Source organism: Doryrhamphus excisus, linkage group LG21 (assembly GCF_037039965.1).
Source record: "Doryrhamphus excisus strain RoL-2023G ecotype Guam linkage group LG21, RoL_Dexc_Guam_v1.1, whole genome shotgun sequence".
In the NCBI taxonomy this organism is placed as follows: domain Eukaryota; kingdom Metazoa; phylum Chordata; class Actinopteri; order Syngnathiformes; family Syngnathidae; genus Doryrhamphus; species Doryrhamphus excisus.
In genome coordinates, this window is record NC_136377.1 from 5,819,004 (window position 1) to 5,838,179 (window position 19,176).

General features: G+C 39.0%; 1 protein-coding gene across 5 annotated transcripts in view; it reads left to right on the forward strand.

Annotated features, from left to right (window-relative positions):
* ntm (neurotrimin) overlaps positions 1-19,176 on the forward strand; it is a 135,130-nt gene that overhangs the window by 93,554 nt on the left and 22,400 nt on the right. For 2 of the 5 annotated variants that reach the window (XM_058087470.2, XM_078787619.1), the window contains exon 1: positions 3,142-3,401. In XM_058087470.2, the coding sequence (XP_057943453.2) occupies positions 3,229-3,401 (173 nt within the window). In that variant the 5' untranslated portion in view covers positions 3,142-3,228. Of the gene's footprint in view, positions 1-3,141; positions 3,402-19,176 lie in introns of those variants that run through there. The other 3 variants (XM_058087471.2, XM_058087472.2, XM_058087473.2) reach the window with 3 other exon arrangements.

Sequence of the window (19,176 nt, forward strand, 5' to 3'; positions counted from 1 at the left end):
TCGTTGTAACGCTGGAGTGATCCCTCACCTTTCTCAGACTCATCCTTAAACCGCCGGGTGAAAAGTTGCATGGAGCGCCAGAGTGAAGGCTGTTATTCGTACAGGGTCAGGCAAAATCATATGACACATTTGTGGGTTAAATAAAAGCAAAATAAAGTAAAGAAACAAAAAAAAAGTGTTTTTATTTTCGAAAAGTTCTGTTTCATTATGTTTTAAAAATTAAATCAATTCTGGCGGTGCGAGGTAGGCCGGTTGATTTTTGGTTTCAATGCAGATCCAGTAGCTCCCGAAGTTGGTAACCCATAATAAGACCGTGTTTCGAACTGGTACGGGATCATGTTTACCGAGATGGAAGTGCAAATGGAACGCTCATTATGTTGCAGTTACAGATTTGTTTGTTTTGATAAACGTTTCCATGGCATTATAAAGAAAGCAAAATATAGCAAAATATGTAATTTTCTTTACTTTATTTTCCTTTTATTTAACCTACATTTTGCTTGACACTGTATTTCCATTTATGAATATCACCAAGGGGAGCGGCACGGCGGTCGAGTGGTTAGCACACAGACCTCAGAGCTAGGAGGACCAGCGTTCGATTCCACCCTTGGCCATCTCTGTGTGGAGTTTGCATGTTCTCCCCGTGCATGCGTGGGGTTTCTCCGGGTACTCCGGTTTCCTCCCACATTCCAAAAACATGCTAGGTTAATTGGCGACTCCAAATTGTCCATAGGTATGAATGTGAGTGTGAATGGTTGTTTGTCTATATGTGCCCTGTGATTGGCTGGCGACCAAACCAGGGTGTACCCTGCCTCTCGCCCCAAGACAGCTGGGATAGGCTCCAGCACCCCCGCGACCCTCGTGAGGAAAAAGCGGTAGAAAATGAATGAATGAATGAATATCAGCAAGGGGCACAGAGAAGTAAGTAGTACTTATTTTACTTATTTTTCCAATCTGTCCAATAATGAATCACCTTTATTTAATGTTATTTCCCCCCCATTTCTGTTAAAAATTAAATTCCAAACGAAATTCCAATGCCTTCCATATGGGATGAAGGCATTTACTGGACATGTGAGACGGGGAACAATACAGCAATCAAACATACAGCTCCCTGCAGTCCGATCAGAGCTATTCAGCACCTGGTATTGCGGCCTCAAACTTAATTTTGTGTATTCACCCTTGACAGCTTAATTGGCGAGTAGGAAACGGCACACGTATAACCGTGCGGCGGCGGGGATGTCTGAAGATATGGCACGGAAAAAGCAAGTGACAAGACTGAATTCCCTGATTCCCACAGGGAACCCGGGAGGTTGTCATATCGCTCATTCTCAAGTGCAGTCGTCTCCTCTTAACCCTGCTCTCAGCTAGAATCAACCTGCTGCTACTCGCCAGGACGGAGTCATTTCCTTCCCGTCTAGTGATTTGCTGTTGCATAGTGCATTTTTTCATTGTTAACTATTTGTTATTTGGAGATTTAACTGTCACATTTAATGGCTGGATCCACTCCAGGAGCTTTTATGAGATATTTCCATCCAGAGTGTATGGAAGTAGATGATGATGATGAAGTGGTAACTTCAGCATATATCACCGACTGTATGTTGAAGGATTAACAATCCTAAAGACCTTGAATATAAAATATTTGGCTTTACCTTTAGACTTTGTGGAACACAATGTGTTTGGTTTTTTTGCTACATATTGATATCATTTAGTTGTTATCTTAACGCCACCATGCAGCACAATGGTGGATTTGTAGGTGTGCCATAGTTGAAGAGGATTATGATGTGACCCGCTGGCTTAAAACTGTTGGATGAGTTAATCTGCTGTATGGAGCTTCTCTTTAAAGTATGTATACGTACGTACAACTCTCATATTGTACACACATCGTGGAGGAGTGATATTGTCGTATTGAATTATTTTACTGAAAGTAGGATTTCTTATTTCTAAATGGAATATTTTCATTTTTAGATCATAGGAAACCTGCTTATGACCTCCTGTATGCAATTTTTAATATTTTTTATAGCCCTGTATATATGAATTAATACACCTATCTACCTTTACACTGGATGGATGAAGAGTCTTGAACCAGTCATGATGTGCTATACATATCACTATATTGACACTTACTATGGTACCCATTATGTCATTGGATGGTCATATCACCGCGTATTTGGTACGTGACAAAAAATCAAATTTTTTTTTTTTAATTGTAAAAATTTTACCAATTTTACCAATTTTAAAAATTTTTAAAAAAATTTACATTTAAAAAACTAAAACTTAAAAAACTTAAAAAACTTAAAAAACTTAAAAAACTTAAAAAACTTAAAAAACTTAAAAAACTTAAAAAACTTAAAAAACTTAAACTATATTAGGAAAGCAGGAAGTGAACAAATGTAACAGTTACTGATTGTAAAAGTACCAGATGGAGGGGTAGGATGTAATAAGCTTTGCTTCTTCCTACTCCTTTTGGACATGTGGAACTGGGAACTGATTATGTGATCTTGTAATCTGATGCATGTTCAAAAAATAATAAAATATAAAACCATTACAATTAGACAATAAATACCATCTTGTTAAGGGTTACCTACTTCAGAGCTACTGGATCTGCATTGAAATAACATAATGACATAATTGACATAATGAAACAGAATGGCATTATAAGTATGTTTCGAAAATAAAAACAGTTTTTTTGTTTCTTTACTTTATTTGCCTTTTATTTAACCTACAAATGTGTCCCTGTAGTATGATAACTTCATGTTCTACATTTTTTTTTTGTTCATACAGTATTGTTTTGGCACTTTATAAATGATAGGCTTCTAGCACAAGCACTTTATAAACTGTACATTGTAAGGTTTATAGTAAGTACACACAGAAAATGCACAAAAATTTATTAATTGAAATGACATTTTTGACGGCACTCTCTTGCTGTAATATGGTTACTTTATTCTTCGTTATTGATATTGCTCAACAATTCCATCTTAATTTTGCCTGTTTCATAAGGAAGTAATAATTATTCCTATACAATTAAGACAATAAGTCGTGAGTGGGTGATGGGCGATGCAGCCGGGTGAAGGGTTTGTGTCTCTCCTCTATTACACACCGCAGCGACCTGGCAACAAGATTTGGATTAAGCTTAATGACTTGGGGGTAAATAAGCTCCAGGGGAATGTTGACAGGGCTAACGTGGGCTTGTTTCACATGGGTCTTTTTCCACACCTCTGAAGGCTGAAGATAATGTCTGTCTGGGGACACTTTGTCGCCTTTTCCAAATGCACAGCACTTCTCTCTCTGAGGATTTTTCTTCTCGTGCCTGCAGGGTTGCCCGTCCACAGTCAAGGAGATTCTCTAGCCGACAACAAAGTGATGGACAATATTACCGTTCGACAAGGAGAGACATTAATTCTCAGGTGAGTCGCCACATTTGTGTTTTTAATATAGTTTCCTCTCGCTACTGCTGTCAAAAGCTTAAATTCAGAGTTGAGTACAGTCAGTATCTCATGGGCAAATGGGATTATTTATAGTGAGAGACATGATTGAAATGCTCTGTTTTGTCATGTTCATGCTGCTGAATAATGTTGAAGGATTTCAAAGGATTAGTCTTTCAAACGCAGTCAATTCACAAGCGATATTCTTTTGCTGCTTTTAACGAGAGAGGATCCACTCTTTTAATTGTTGTGTGACTGTGCAGAACTACAGAGCATGTGTGTTTAGGGCGATTTAAGCCTGACGCTAAAATCTGTTGAGGACTGTAGGGGGATGCTACAGGTCGGGGAAAAAAGTCCATCTTGAAAAACGACGGGCTGACAAGCAATTATATTCTATTAGATGGTCAACAGTGACCTTTTCTCTCCTCTAACGTGGCTCATCAGGGGGTTTACCGGATGTACAATAAGAGTCATGTTCGAGTCATGAATGAGTTGTTATAAACTGGCATTGAAATGGGACTTGTGGGCGCTCGTCTCCATTAACTTCTTTCCTTAGTGGGCCTCCATTTGGTGGCATAGTGAGGTATTTTGCTAGTATATACAGTATATACTATACGATATAGTGTAACCATATCTATCTTGTTTAAATATTCTCAAAGTTAAAATTTTGTTTGGATTTTAAAGATCAACTTATGAGATTCGAGACAAGAAATTAAGTGACTTAAGCTGTAACGTTTTTGTATGCTTGTTAGAACCTATTCCAACATTGTCATGAACCAAAGATTAATTTAAAGTATTTCAGGCAACCTCCATCTACGCGACTTCTGCCTTCAACTCGGCTTTTTTATATAAGTTGTTTTCTTCTCAATGGAAGACTATACCGGTATATAAAAAAATATCGACCAACCCTAATTTCTTGCTGTTATAATTTGATTGACAAATGTAAGTATTTTATATCCACACAAAAACATCAAAATCCGGAAGTTTCAGTTTGGATGTTGGGAGAAAAATGTATTTTTAGAGGTTTTCCGCAGAATCTGTAAGGGTCTATTTTGATACCTGCATAATCTGTGTGGTACAGTTACATAGTGTGTTCTGCCTGTGTTTTTATTTTGTTGTTGTTGCACCGTGAGTGAGGTAGGCATTTGGTTTGATAAGCACCTATTGGTTCCTGTCCCTTAACCCATTAAAAAAAACAGCAACCCCTAATGGTGTCTTATGGTTAAAATGACTTTAACTCGAATTTAACGCGAATTAGGCAGATCTAAACTTGAGATAACGGCAAACCTTGACTTGCTTATTTGGACCCTGTTGATGGCCGTCGTACTACGGCAAAGAAGGTAACGCAGTCTCAGAGAACAATTAAGGATGTCATATTTTAGTGGCATCATGATCATGCATGATCACCTACGGGAGGAGGCGAAAGTACAAGACCTCCGTTCCTTCCCTGACAGGTATGGTATTACTCACAGATTTCACAAATGTCAGACGGTAAGGGTAGACAGAGACATCATTCTCCTGGTAAAAAAAAAAAAAAAAAAGGTGGGATTACCATATTGTGAAGGCAAATTGCTATTTTTTCCTCAAAGGACAACTGCCAGCAGGGGGGCACGCTGGTTAGGGCGACAAAGCTAAACAACTTTAACACGTTTGTTCCAGTCGCCATGGAAACCAACACCCCTCCCACCACCGCCCCTTAATGAGCTGCCGTGTCGACAAGCCCCCCCAATCCCTTCTCCTTCTTTGGGACTAACAACACACTCCGCATGACAGTGACAGCTGACCTGGTGAGGAGACAGCAGGAGAGACTCCACCAAAAACAAGCAGCGGGATCTGATCAGTGGCGCTTTTGTACCCACCAGTTCTTTAGCATCCGTCATCACACCTGAATATGTTGAGAGGGATGGGTGCCAGTCTTGGAACTGGTACAGAAAAAAAGCTTTCCCATCAGGTCTCCGCCATTACCGACCCATTGCGGTGACATCGAATGCCATGAAGTTGATGGCCAGACTGGTTCTGTCTACCAGCCCCATCTTGTTATCGATGATGCTGTCCTCGGACTTCCCATACAACTCTGGATCGTACCATCTGCAGATGTTCTCTGATGACTCTGCAGTGGCCGAGTGTATTAAGGAAAAGGAGAAGAGATCCAGAGTGCTGGTCGACTGAATCGACTTAGAATCCTCGAAGGAACTAGTAGTGGACTTTTGAAGGATCAGGGTTTTTCTACTTTGTGTATGCACAAAAGCTTCCTATGCACACAATCTTCCTTTTACAAATTACACTCCACACCCGGAATGTGCGCCACAGTGTTAATTCTGCAATGAACCACGTTCCACAGATGGCCCCTCAGCCCCACTTGGACACCCATACGTGTTTAGCGAGCCAGACTGTCCTTTTGTTTTGTCTATCTTGTTTAAATATTTTCAAAGTTAAAATTTAGTTTGAATTTTAAAGATCAACTTATGAGATTTGAGACAAGAAATTAAGTGACTTAAGCTGTAACGTTTTTGTATCCTTGTTAAAACCTATTCCTCATTGTCATGAACCGAAAATTAATTTACAGTATTCCAGGCAACCTCCATCTATGCAACTTTTGCCTTCAACTCGGCTTTTTTATATAAGTTGTTTTCTTCTCATTGGAAGACTATAGCGGTATATAAAAAAATATCGGCCAACCCTAATTTCTTACTGTTATAATTTGATTGACAAATGTAAGTATTTTATATCCACACAAAAACATCAAAATCCGGAAGTTTCAGTTTGGATGTTTGGAGAAAAATGTAATTTTAGAAGTTTTCAGCAAAATCTGGAACATTTGTCAACTCTGTAAGGGTCTATTTTGATACCCGTGTGTTCTGCATGTGTTTTTTTTTTGTTGTTGTTGTTGCACCGTGAGTGAGGTAGGCATTTGGTTTGATAAGCACCTATTGGTTCCTGTCCCTTAACACATAAAAAAAAACAGCAACCCCTAATGGTGTCTTATGGTTAAGTTTTCAGCAGAATCTGGAACATTTGGCAACTCTGTAAGGGTCTATTTTGATACCTGCATAATCTCTGTGGGACAATTACATTGTGTGTTCTGCATGTGTTTTTGTTGTTGTTGTTGCACCGTGAGTGAGGTAGGCATTTGGTTTGATAAGCACCTATTGGTTCCTTGTTTTGTCAGGCGATGGAGGATAATGTCCAATCCTTGTAGTTCTGTCCCTGCAAGGCTCTACTGTGGAAGGGTTTATGCAGGTTTCAAACAGGCATAAATCAAGCATCGCACGGCGTTATTTGTGTACAATCGAGGACGCATATACAACAGATACAAGAAACACTTTCTGACTTTTTGTGTGCGCCCCTCCTTGCTAATGTAAACAAGCGTAAATGGACTGTTCGATTGTGGGTTGCAGGCAAGTCTGAGCATCCACTTGGTTTGATCTGACAAATCTTTTATCACATGTAGAATGATTACAGATTCTGCTCGGACATTAAACATGCTGACAGCTATTCAGCTTGGACGGAAAACATGCGTTTAAAATAATGCCTTGCAAACCGCCACTTCTATATTATACCAGATTATCATTCGCAATGTGATTTGCTTCTGGCTGCCTGTTCTTGTGAAATTATGCGACGAAAACACTGTTAGCAGCGACACATTGTATTAATCTAAAAATGGCTGACGTTTGACGTTTTACACATTATTTTGTTCACATCTTGCTAAAAAATAATGACAATCATCAGTGGTATTCTTGCATCCTGCAATACCGTTTGAACATGAGGGATTTGATAGTGACCACGCTGGTTTTATTTACGTCTGTTTAGATTTCCCCCTGCAGGACTTGACAGCGGCGATATTGCTATAATGAATGAAATATCAGGCACGGTGTTCTCAACACCTTGAGTGCCAGTGCACTTTTTTTTTGTAATGTTGTATTTCCGCCGTCAATTTGTTGTATAATTTGAAGGACTGGTTTCTTAAAATTGAAAGGGAAATCATGTAAGCATGCACTCTGTATGAAACACTACCAATACATGTGCTTGATTTTTTTTTTTTTTTTTTTAACAGCATAAATTACGTGACTGGTTTTGCAATGAAGTAGATCAGCGATACCTGGTGGAATTGAATGTGTGATGTGAGTCATCTGGTTTCATTTCATTGCGTCCCGATTTGAGTCTCCAGCTGTCACTGTCTCCAATTGTGGTTATGTTTTGTGGCTTACGTGGAAAATAGAAAACACATTGCAATGCGGCGCATGTCTTCTTTACACCAGAAAACAGTGTTCAGCATTGCATAGGCGAATGACAAGTGGCAAGTCGAAGTTGTAATGGCTCTTTCACACATTTTGTTGGCTACTTTCTTGTACTGTTGTGATGGGCCCACATCCTTGCTGTTTATTTTTGTTATATTTAGACTCTGGGCTCAATTCGTTTTATACATTTCAATGAATTCACCTGTAATGTTAATGAGGACAAGTTGTATAGAAAGCAGATGAATGGATTTTCGATAATCCACACAAAATGCTAATCATACACACAGGCTCAAGTGCATACATACATACAGCTCCCTTTAGTATAAGCAGTGCTGAAGTTTGTCTTTTAACTTGACAAGGCCAAACCCTATTTAGCGTCTTGCTAATCACCACGATTGCCTGCAGGTGTTGTCTCTTTGTCAGCATGAAAAGGATTTGTTTGACGAGCACTTATTGGATCAACCAATACTCAGGATAATGGGGAAAATCCAATGAAAATGTAAGGGTCATGCAAAATGATATGACACTTTTGTAGGTTAAATAAAAGGCAAATAAAGTAAAGACACTTTTATTTCTGAAAAGTACATATAATGCCGGGTTGCACGGCGGTCGAGTGGTTAGCGCGCAATCCCACCCTCTGCCATCTCTGTGTGGAGTTTACATGTTTTTCCTGTGCATGCGTGGGTTTTCTCCGGGTACTCTGATTTCTTCCCACATTCCAAAAACATGCTAGGTTAATTAGCGATTCCAAATTGTCCATAGGTATGAATGTGAGTGTGAATGGTTGTTTGTCTATATGTGCCCTGTGATTGGCTGTCGAGCAGAGGATAAGCGGTAGAAAATGAATGAAAAATGAAATGCCATTATTTTTGGTTTCTTTTTCAGTTGCTGCCATGAATTGGACTGGTGTTTCATTTTGGAAATGTTTATCAAAACAAATGAATCTATAACTCAATCCAATACTAGCTCGAAACACCATCTTGTTATGGGTTACCAACTTCAGAGCTACTGGATCTGCATTTAAAAATCAACCGGTCAACCTCGCACCGCCAGAAGTGATTTCATTTTTGTTTCTTTACTTTATTTGAGTTTTATTTGACCTACAAATGTGTCAGATCATTTTGCCTGACCATGTATATTTATATTTAAAACAACTCAGGAAAACAAGGAAAAGTGTTGGGGTGTTCAGGAACAACCCAGCAGCCACTGAGGCCCAAGTCCACACTGAAGCTTTTCCCCAATTAATACACTGCAACTACATTACCAGTGATATTGTGGATTTTTTTTGTCCCCAGAAAGGTACACACAATGCTCTATGCAGACTGAAATCTTGAGTTCCAGTCCAAATCTGAAGTCGAAAAGACATTCCTTGTCATATACGGTAAAGTCTTACAAGCCAGGTACCTGTTGTTGGAAGCATAGGTTAGCCTACAGTTCTCCGTCATTTTGTCGTGTGTCCATTCATTGGGTTCTGTGTCCATTACTACACAAATTAGCTATGGTTTATTATTAATCAGGCTCATCTCTCAGCACTCTCAGGATCCAATAGAATGTTTACAAGGTGCGGTTTTTCTGTATGCTTTGTTTTCTCTTATCACAGTGCAGCAGTCAGAACAAATCTACAAAAATCTCATTCTTTAATGTATAAAATTCCGTAATTGAACTTTAACACAATAATAACATAAGACAACTGTGACAGACGGAAGCGCTTGAAAAGAGCAGTGTCAGAAGCAAAGGCTGATGAGACACGAATAGACACAGAGATTATGACAAGGAAATATTCAATCAGATCTTCACTCAGATTTTTTAAGAACTACCATCTTTAGTGCTATGCAGCCCTGAGGCTGGTACGAAGCAGGATTTATTTTTATCCAGGTAACTTTGAAACTGAAGTCCGGATTTGTAAGTCCTATGAAGTAGCTTCATCCTGGTGACCAATACAGTGGGTCCTCCAAAAGCACCGCCTACTGACCGATCAGTTCTCTCAGAAAAACGACATTGCGATCTATGAAGGATTTCATTGAGATCCGTTCATGGATTTCCTGAGACTGGCAAAACCTATTTGCTTTTCCCAATTATTTTCTTTACAAAAGTTCTAACTTCTTGTTGGAGGGATTGACTTTCCTCTTTCAGTTTCTACCTCCATATGTTTCCAATTAGACGTGGCAAAGCATTGCACTTGTCAGTGCCACAGATGATCTCGATTGCGCTGAGTTTCTTCGCCCACTGGTCTTGCTGTCAGAGACAAAATCAAGGCACAATTTGGAGGGCCTTCCTGCTCCGGTTCAATTAGAATTGGATATGAGACACGTCCAATGAGGCTACTTAGAAATGAGACCACTGGTGCAGCTCTTTTCCCGATGCGCAAGCCACCGCCATTAGACAATTATTCATCCGTTCATTAATTTTCCAGACTGCCTGTCCTCATTTGGACTGGTTGCCAGTCAATCACAGGGCACGTATATACAATCTTTTTCAGTTCTGCCTTCTGTTTTATTGGCTTTGTTGGGACTCCATTACCCATGATCTTCCATGGTGTCCACTTCCGTTGGAAATTGCATTGGTGTTCACATGAAACCCGATAGTTTTGTGTAAACATTGTGCATCAAAAGAGCCATTTGGGCCCATTTTCACCAGATTAAAACACACTTGGAGCTACAATACCGATTTGACCTCTAAACGTAGGTACCACATACATACGTATATACCGTATTTTCTGGACTATAAGTCGCTGTGGAGTATAAGTTGATCTTCAAAGACAGAAAGCCTTTTTGCCTTTGCCATGAGGAGGTCATGACAGTGTGACTGTCTGGCAGAAAGTTGTCCAGTGTTTATGTAACATAAACACTCTTTTCATTTATAAGTCGCTCTGGAGTATAAGTTGCAGGAACAGCCAACCTATGAAAAAAAGTGTGACTTATAGTCCGGAAAATACAGTATTTGGACGGTAATGATTATTTTTTCAGTCAATTACCGTATTTTCTGGACCATAAGTCGCTCCGGAGTATAAGTTGCACAAGACCAAAAATGCATACTTAGGTAAAAAAAAAAAAAAAACCTACATAAGTCGCACTGGTGTATAGGTCGCCTTTTTTGCGGGTAATTTATTTTACAAACTACTTGACCAAAACAGACATTACGTCATCTTGGAAGGCAAGTTCTAACAATAAAAGAATAGAGAACAGGCTGAATAGGTGTAAGATATGCTAACACAATGGTTATTCAGCTACACAAAAAATAAACATAAACAGAAAAGGTGTCCAGTGTTTATGTAACATAAACACTTTTTTCATTTATAAATCACTCTGGAGTATAAGTCGCAGGAACAGCCAACCTATGAAAAAAAGTGACTTATAGTCCAGAAAATACAGTATTTTGATGGTAATGATTCTTTTTTCAGTCGATTACCGTATTTTCTGGACTATAAGTCGCTCCGGAGTATAAGTCGCACAAGACCAAAAATGCATACTTCGGTAAAAAAACCCAAAACATACATAAGTCGCACTGGCGTATAAGTCACATTTTTGGCGGGTAATTTATTTTAAAAACTACTTGACCAAAACAGACATTAAGAAAAGGTGTCCAGTGTTTATGTAACATAAAGTTTTTTTTCATTTATAAGTCGCTCTGGAGTATAAGTCGCAGGAACAGCCAACCTATGAAAAAAGTGCGACTTATAGTCCGGAAAATACGGTAGTTTCCTTAAAATTGTTGTCACATTCCTTATCTGTTTTCTTGTTCCTCCTGGTGGAGTAATGATCCTCACCTGGCAGTTACTCATGTTGATTATGTCTTCTTTGCTGATTTCAAATTGTTCATAATTGTTTATATATTAGCTGACCAACGCAATGGTTTCTCTCCGAGTTGACTAACTAGAAAACACTCCGGTGGAGAATTCCACGGCATCTGCTCAACTCCGACGCAGAACTCTGAAAGTCTCATGTCGGCATCTACACAGCTTGAGCCACAGCAGAAGGATAGAAGAACCGCGGGTTGCAGACCCCTGGTTTAGACGGCTGAGCTAACCAGTTTAGTTTTGTTATCTGACATTGTGTTTTGTTTTGTTACCAATATCTTTATAGTATCTACTGACTGTGAGGCTGACTTACTAATAATTTGGACACAGTGCAGCCTAAAGGGATTTTAAATATGTAAAATAGCTCCAGGGCCATGTGTTTGCATTTGAAAGAAATCACACAGATTTTTATTAAGGCCGGGTCAGAGTCTACATCGCGTTGTGAAACTTCCAATGGTCTTTCAACCAAAATAAAGGAGTGATATAATGAGTAATACAGTAATTTAATGTGTGATGTAAACTGAAAATACCATTGACCGGATCATCACAGCATTATTTTCCATGTCATGTGACATCCTTAAATCCACACTCTCTATTGACATTTCTGTCACCCAATGACAAGATAATAAAAACCTACTTTTCCAGCCATGCAATTATTGCAATAATTGCTTTATGTTGAAATCAAAAGTGGGACTTACATACATTTCCCTGACTTTTGATTACTGTATTTTAGAACATAAATAATGAATATCAAATTGGATTGATATCTAAATTTCAGTGTTCTCAGCTCAGTGATGCGTAACGATGATGAAACAACCGGAGAGATAATCAAATAATTATACATCAGAAATATTATGCTTCATTATACTACTCTTTGATAAACACGGACTCATTTTCTCCTTGACAAATGCAGATTACACTGTGGCTGAGGCCACAAGTTGTTGTAATGTATTTTTAGATTTGATTAGCTCCAGGCTATTGTCATGACGTGCTACAATTTAATTCCCTGTGTAGACACATTTGGATTCTACACAAGTGCGCTTCGCATTGTTAAGGGCCATTGTAAATACAAATTGCAAATACAAATTGACAGCGGGGAATGTGCATTCAAGATACATATGCCATGTGAATAAATAGAATGTGATGGGAAACCTGATTCTTTTCACTGAGTCGAATTGAGTCAGTCACTGAAGTGAATGAATCGGGTACACAACGCACAAACTGGCATGTCGAGCACCTGTAATGCAGTTGTTCCGTGTTATCTGGTTCCTTTTTTAAAATTGATCTATCGGTAGCAGCGGTGAGTAAGTGAACGACTCAGTAGAAAAAAAAACACATTTTAAATGAGTTCATGACACACACATCTCTCCTGTGGTGGCTAATTCCAAAAAACATTTCAAGAGTGAATTCCTGTTTGAGAAGCAAGAGAAAAGACAGAAGATCGCCATATATCCATTTATTCCTGCCGCAAAGCATGCTGGGTAGCTTTGGGCACGCTTTATCTCAACATTTTGCTGTGTTTGTTGCACCTTTGCGAGATTGCAAAGTATGTTGAAGCAAACAAGGAGGAATTAACATCTTGATATATTTATCAAGGTTGTTGTTGTAGCTGGACTGCCCAGCATGCCTTGCGGGTATTGGGAAAATAAGTTTTAAGTTACGTTTCATGTTCAGCACTTAGTGATTGTTTGATTTATTTGATGTGTTAACTTGCTACGGATGTGTTGTGTTTTTGTTTTGTTGCACCGTGAGCAAGTATGTCGCTGTGCTTGATCCCAACTATATGTAGACGCCCCCCCCCCCACACACAATGTTCATGACACACACATCTCTAATAGACACGCATAGAACTGATCTCCTCCTCCTTCAAGGAAAGAGAAGCAAGAGAAAAGACAGAAGGACACCCATATATCCATTTATTCCTACCGCAAGGTATGCTGGGTAGCTTTTTGCTGTGTTTGTCGCACCTTTGCGACATTGCAAAGCATGTTGACAAGGTCGTCAGAAGCAAACAAGGAGGAATTAACATCTTGATATATTTATTAAGGTTGTCGTTGTTGTAGCTGGACTGCCCAGCATGCCTTGCGGGCATTTAGAAATTTGTTTTAAGTTACATTTCATGTTCAGAATTTAGTGACTGTTTGATTTCTTTATTATTACGTGTTAACTTGCTACTGATCACACAGTGTTGTGTTGTTGTTTTGTTGCACCGTGAGCAAGTATGTCGTTCTGCTTGATCCAAACTATATGTAGACCACACAATGTAGCCTGTCAAATTTTTTTTTTTTTTTTTTTAGCCAATCAGACGTCTGCTTTGCCTCTCAGTTGCAGGTTACAGGCCCCCAGTTCTGATTGGTTGGTATTGCGTTGAAGTTTAATTGTACTTGTACTGAAAATTTTTCTTTTAAACCACTAATTTATGCTACAGTGGTGATATTTTTATATTTTTATATGGAAATAATATATAACCTTGAGCAAGCTGCACACAGCCACTTGTTTTTTGGAAAAATATTACACACACCGTTTAGTTTTTACATATTTAGTAGGAGGCAGGGTTTGATAAATCAACATGAATGATACAATATTTAAAAAGAAATCATGCAAGCCAAGTGTTTCAAATGTAAATGCAATGCAGAAACAATCACATTGAAAATGCTAAAAGATAGTGACGGTATCAGCTTCTCATTAACCTCAAATCTTACATTCATGGGACAGTCATGGAGCCTGCTTTGATCGTTAGAATTTCACGTTATTTAAAAGAGCGACGGCAACGAGAAAGGGTAAAATTAGCATGGACCGAAATTTGTATGAAATTACAGCGGATAAAGTTACCTAATGTTACTCCGTCTCAATTAACTCGTCATTCACTTTTGAACCCTTTATCATCGTTAAAATGATTTTATAATGGAAAAAAAAAAAAAAATATATATATATATATATATATAATTAAGGTAATGTGTAAAGGCCATTTCTGATGATTTTTTGTGGAAAGGCAAGCTGCACCCTGCACAGTCACAGGGCACTTCTAGACAGACCACCATTCACACTCACAGTTGGGTATGAGGGTGTATTCACACTAGGCTATTTGTACCGTGCTGGACTTGGGGACACGATACCCCCGCCCTCTTGTGGTCCCCGCTGGCTTGGACTCATACAGAGCATTGTTGCTTTGGTCCATTTGTTCCTCTTGTCACTGGAATACATTGCTGTATTAATGCAATGTATCTGACTTTGTGCATTATTTTGAGTCGTGCCCTGCTTTTAGCACTGAATGAATGTATGAATGTTGTATTTTAATACATCTTTTACTCTGTTTTTTTTACTAAACTCTATTTTTCTTCACTGTAAAGCGTCTTTGAGTATTTTGAAAAGCACTATTCATTCACTCATTTTCTAACGCAGGAGCCTATCCCAGCTGCCTTAGGGCAAGAGGCAGGGTACACCCTGGACTGGTGGCCAGCCAATCACAGGGCACATATAGACAAACAACCATTCACACTCACATTCATACCTATGGACAATTTGGAGTAAAAAAAAATTGGAGTCAAAAATTGTCAACCCATCGAAAATCTCAAGAGGTCAACAGTCTGACACACTGTGTCATCTTTCAAAGAACGCATTACTAACAGCACTAAATTCATCACACAGCAACTTAACACTCAAATGATTTATACATACATTCATTCATTTTCTACCGCTTATCCTCACGGGGCTCGCGGGGTGGGGGTGCTGGAGCCTATCCCAGCTGTCTTCGGGCAAGAGGCGGGGTACACCCTGGACTGGTTGCCAGCCAATCACAGGGCACATATAGACAAACAACCATTCACACTCACATTCATACCTATGGACAATTTGGAGTCGCTAATTAACTGAGCATGTTTTTGGAATGTGGGAGGAAACCGGAGTACCCGGAGAAAACCCACGCATGCACGGGGAGAACATGCAAACTCCACACAGAGATGGCCGAGGGTGGGATTGCGCGCTAACCACTGAACTGCCGTGCAACCTGGCATTATATGTGGTGTTCAAAAATAAAAGTTATTTGCCTTGAACGGATTGAACTCCGGTCTCCTAGCTGTGATGTCTGCGCGATAACTACTTGAACCCAAAATGTATTATTATTATTATATATATTTTTTTTTGGTATACTCTCAATTGGAGTGATTGCATGCTTACTTGTCGTCACTCTCACCCCAAATTATGGGGAGATTTAATTTAGATACATTAGATACATACACAATATATATATACGTATATATATATATACATATACATATATATACTCCCAAGTGAGAAGTTGTCAGTTTACCGTACATGTTAATTCACTGGCCTGGAACTTTAAAAGCACACAAAAATAGGCAAACCTAAATGAGTATTTTTCTAAGCTGTCTGGCCCAGCCTTCTCATTAGCCTTGTCAGCCATCATCTCAAGTCCAGGGGGAGATCATCAGTGCACCAACCTCAGGTTGTTGTCATGGCACCATCAAGAGCTGACATTTAATGCCTTCCATAATGGTCTTTTTGTGCATTGAAAAGAAAAAAAAAATGAAAGGAGGAAGTGGAAAGTGTATTCACGTTTGTGGTTAGGGAAAATGAGCTAATTTGGGTTGCCAGTCGTCGTATCGTTGCCTTGCTGCATTGTGATTATTCAGAAATTTATCTATAAATGATTACCGTTTTGGAGGTAGACTATGGTCGATATAGTCAAAACATATTGAAATACAAGTGATTGTAGTATTCTGCTCACTAGGTGGCAGTAAGTGGCTGTAAATGGAGATATAGCTCTATCAAGATTCGATGCAAAAATAACAAGATAATACTGAATATGAAATAATACAGCTTTAACAACTGCAATGCTCAATTAATTAAGTTAACGAAGTGCAGAATAGATGGGCCCTGCTGTAATTAGACATGTCCATAACTAATTTTCCCTGGTTCACAGCCACAGCTCTGGGGTGCAGTGGGGGGGGGCTCTTCTTGTTCCAGTGTTCTTGCTCAGCTTGGAAGGGCTTTGAAATGTTTGCTCGAAACGGTGGTACCGTCTGGGATCCTCACAGTTGCTGGTCCTTTCCCTGGTGTAGATCTCTTCCAGGGATGAGAGTCCAACACGCTGTAGAACCGTTGTGTGTTTACGCTGAAAGAACTACAGTTTCCATGATGCTTAAGGAGTGCAGTACCATAGTAGTCATTGATGGAAGCAAAAAGATGCAATCTGCATCACGGCTGGTATCTCCATCAACAATTGTAGTCCGAATCCACTTTAAAGTAGGATAAGGGTCTTCTTTGAACTTCCATTTCAATAATGTTCCAATGGCAATGCATCCTGTCCTGGTTCGTTTTGGCCCTCAAATTTTCCAGCTCATTAATTCCTCTCCCACAGCCATGTTACATGTGGCATCTCTTTGTATTAACATACAAGAACATACTAACTCCTTATTTCTAAAATCACAAATACTTAAACTTGCTGATATAGTTGCTAAAATAATGCATAAGGCTAAAAATAACCAATTACCTAAAAATGTCATCCAATACTTCTCTACAAGAGAGGAGAAATATGATCTCAGGGAAGAACTACATTTGAAACACTTATATGCTAGGACTACGTTAAAAAGCCATAGCATTTCAGTATGTGGAATCAAACTATGGAATGGATTGAGTAAGGACCTCAAACAATGCACAACGATGAGCCAATTCAAGAAACAATACAAGCAGTTGATGTTTGCTAAATACAAGGATGAAGAGTCTTGAACCAGTCATGATGTGCTATATATATATCACTATATTGACACTTACTATGGTACCCATTATGTCATTGGATGGTCATATCACCTTGTACTTCGGTACGTGACAAAAATAAATAAATAAAAATTAAAAAAAATTTACTTAAATTATATTAGGAAAGCAGGAAGTGAACAAATGTAACAGTTACCGTTACTACAGTTACTACAATTATGTCATTGTATGGTCACATCACCTCGTACTTTGGTACGTGACAAAAAATTAAAATTAAAAATCAAAAATAGAAAATAAAAAAATAAAGAAACAACCCCCCCCCCAAAAAAAACCAAACTTAAACTGTATTAGGAAAGCAGGAAGTGAACAAATGTAACAGTTACTGATCGTAAAAGTACCAGATAGAGGGGTAGGATTTAATAAGCTTTGCTTCTTCCTACTCCTTTTGGACATGTGGAACTGTGAACTTATTATGTGATGCATTCAATTGTAATCTGATGCATGTTCAAATGAAATAAAAATCATTACCATAACATCCTTTCTCGTTGTTATCCTTTGGTATGACGATACAGTAAAGTCTCGTTATATCGATATTCTCGGGAGTCGGAAAAAATACCGATATAACCGGACTATCCATATATCCGATCCTGCGCCGAACTGCATTAAAAGTGGGCAATAATGCACTCTACATTGTTCTATAGTATAGAACAATGTCGAGCAGCTTAAATCAATCTTTGCTTAAGGATTTCAATACCAAAAAAGAACACGGCGAACGGCTGCTTCCAGTCAACTTTATTTTTCACACTTCCACCACCAGAGCACAGCACACACACCGATTCCCGCACTTCCTGGTTCACAGGTCATGCTCAACCCGCCCCACATAGCTGGCCAAAGACATGCCTGCAACAGAAGAACCAACTGCCTGACCTGTGAACCAGGAAGTGCGGGAATCGGTGTGTGTGCTGCGCTCTGGTGGTGGAAGTGTAAAAAATAAAGTTGACTGGAAGCAGCCGTTTGCCGTGTTCTTTTTTGGTATTGAAATCCTTAAGCAAAGATTGATTTAAGCTGCTTTTGTATCGATATAAGCAGACCAAATTGGCTGGCGGGAGATGAAAAGGGCATCCTAGTAACCGGATTATCATAATAACCGGGTATCGTACTAACGGAATTAATTATATCATAAAAGACTAGAAATTTGCCGGGAAATGAAAATAGTATCGTAATAAGTAGTAATTCGTTATAACCGATATCGATATAACGAGACTTTACTGTAATTGGAGGTTGTCCTCTCCTGGTGTGGGAACGCAAATGGCCTTACAGTCCGATTCTTGATCGGCAGATATGGATGCAGTTGGGCCAACGTGTCTCCTTAAATTTTTCCTGTAGGGCATCTAGGCTTGGTCTCTCCAAAGCGAGGAACTCTTAACTCTTTGAATGGGACACCAGAATTGCTGATAATGGAACCACATGCAGTCTTTGAATGTTTTGCGTATGTGGTAGCGTTAGAATATTTGCCTACTTCATTCCTTTGCAGCACAGTAAAATAAAAGATATCAGTATCACGTATATGGCAAGCAGTTCCAAATTGATTCATGAGGCGGTTCAGGTTTTTAAGTGGTAAGGCGAGGATAGAAACATTTACCAATATGACTTATGGTCTCTGCTTCAAGGTTCTTAGATGAAATACCCTACAAATGAAAACATGAAATTTCCCAGTAGTTGTACTGACAAGAAAATACTTCATGGTTACAAGTGAGCTGGAGCTTATCTTAGCTGAATTTTGGCCAGACACAGGAAACACTCAAACGTTATTTTCCCTCACAGGGTTAATGGAGTATATGTACCGTATCCATCCATCTGTCAGCAGCCATCTTTTACCTGTTAACATTTGTGTAGCATTACGTAATTAACATGTGTATTTACTCGACAATAATGTACTGAAAACATGTTCCCAAGGTCAGAATTGGGTAGGAAAACTGATGCATATAAA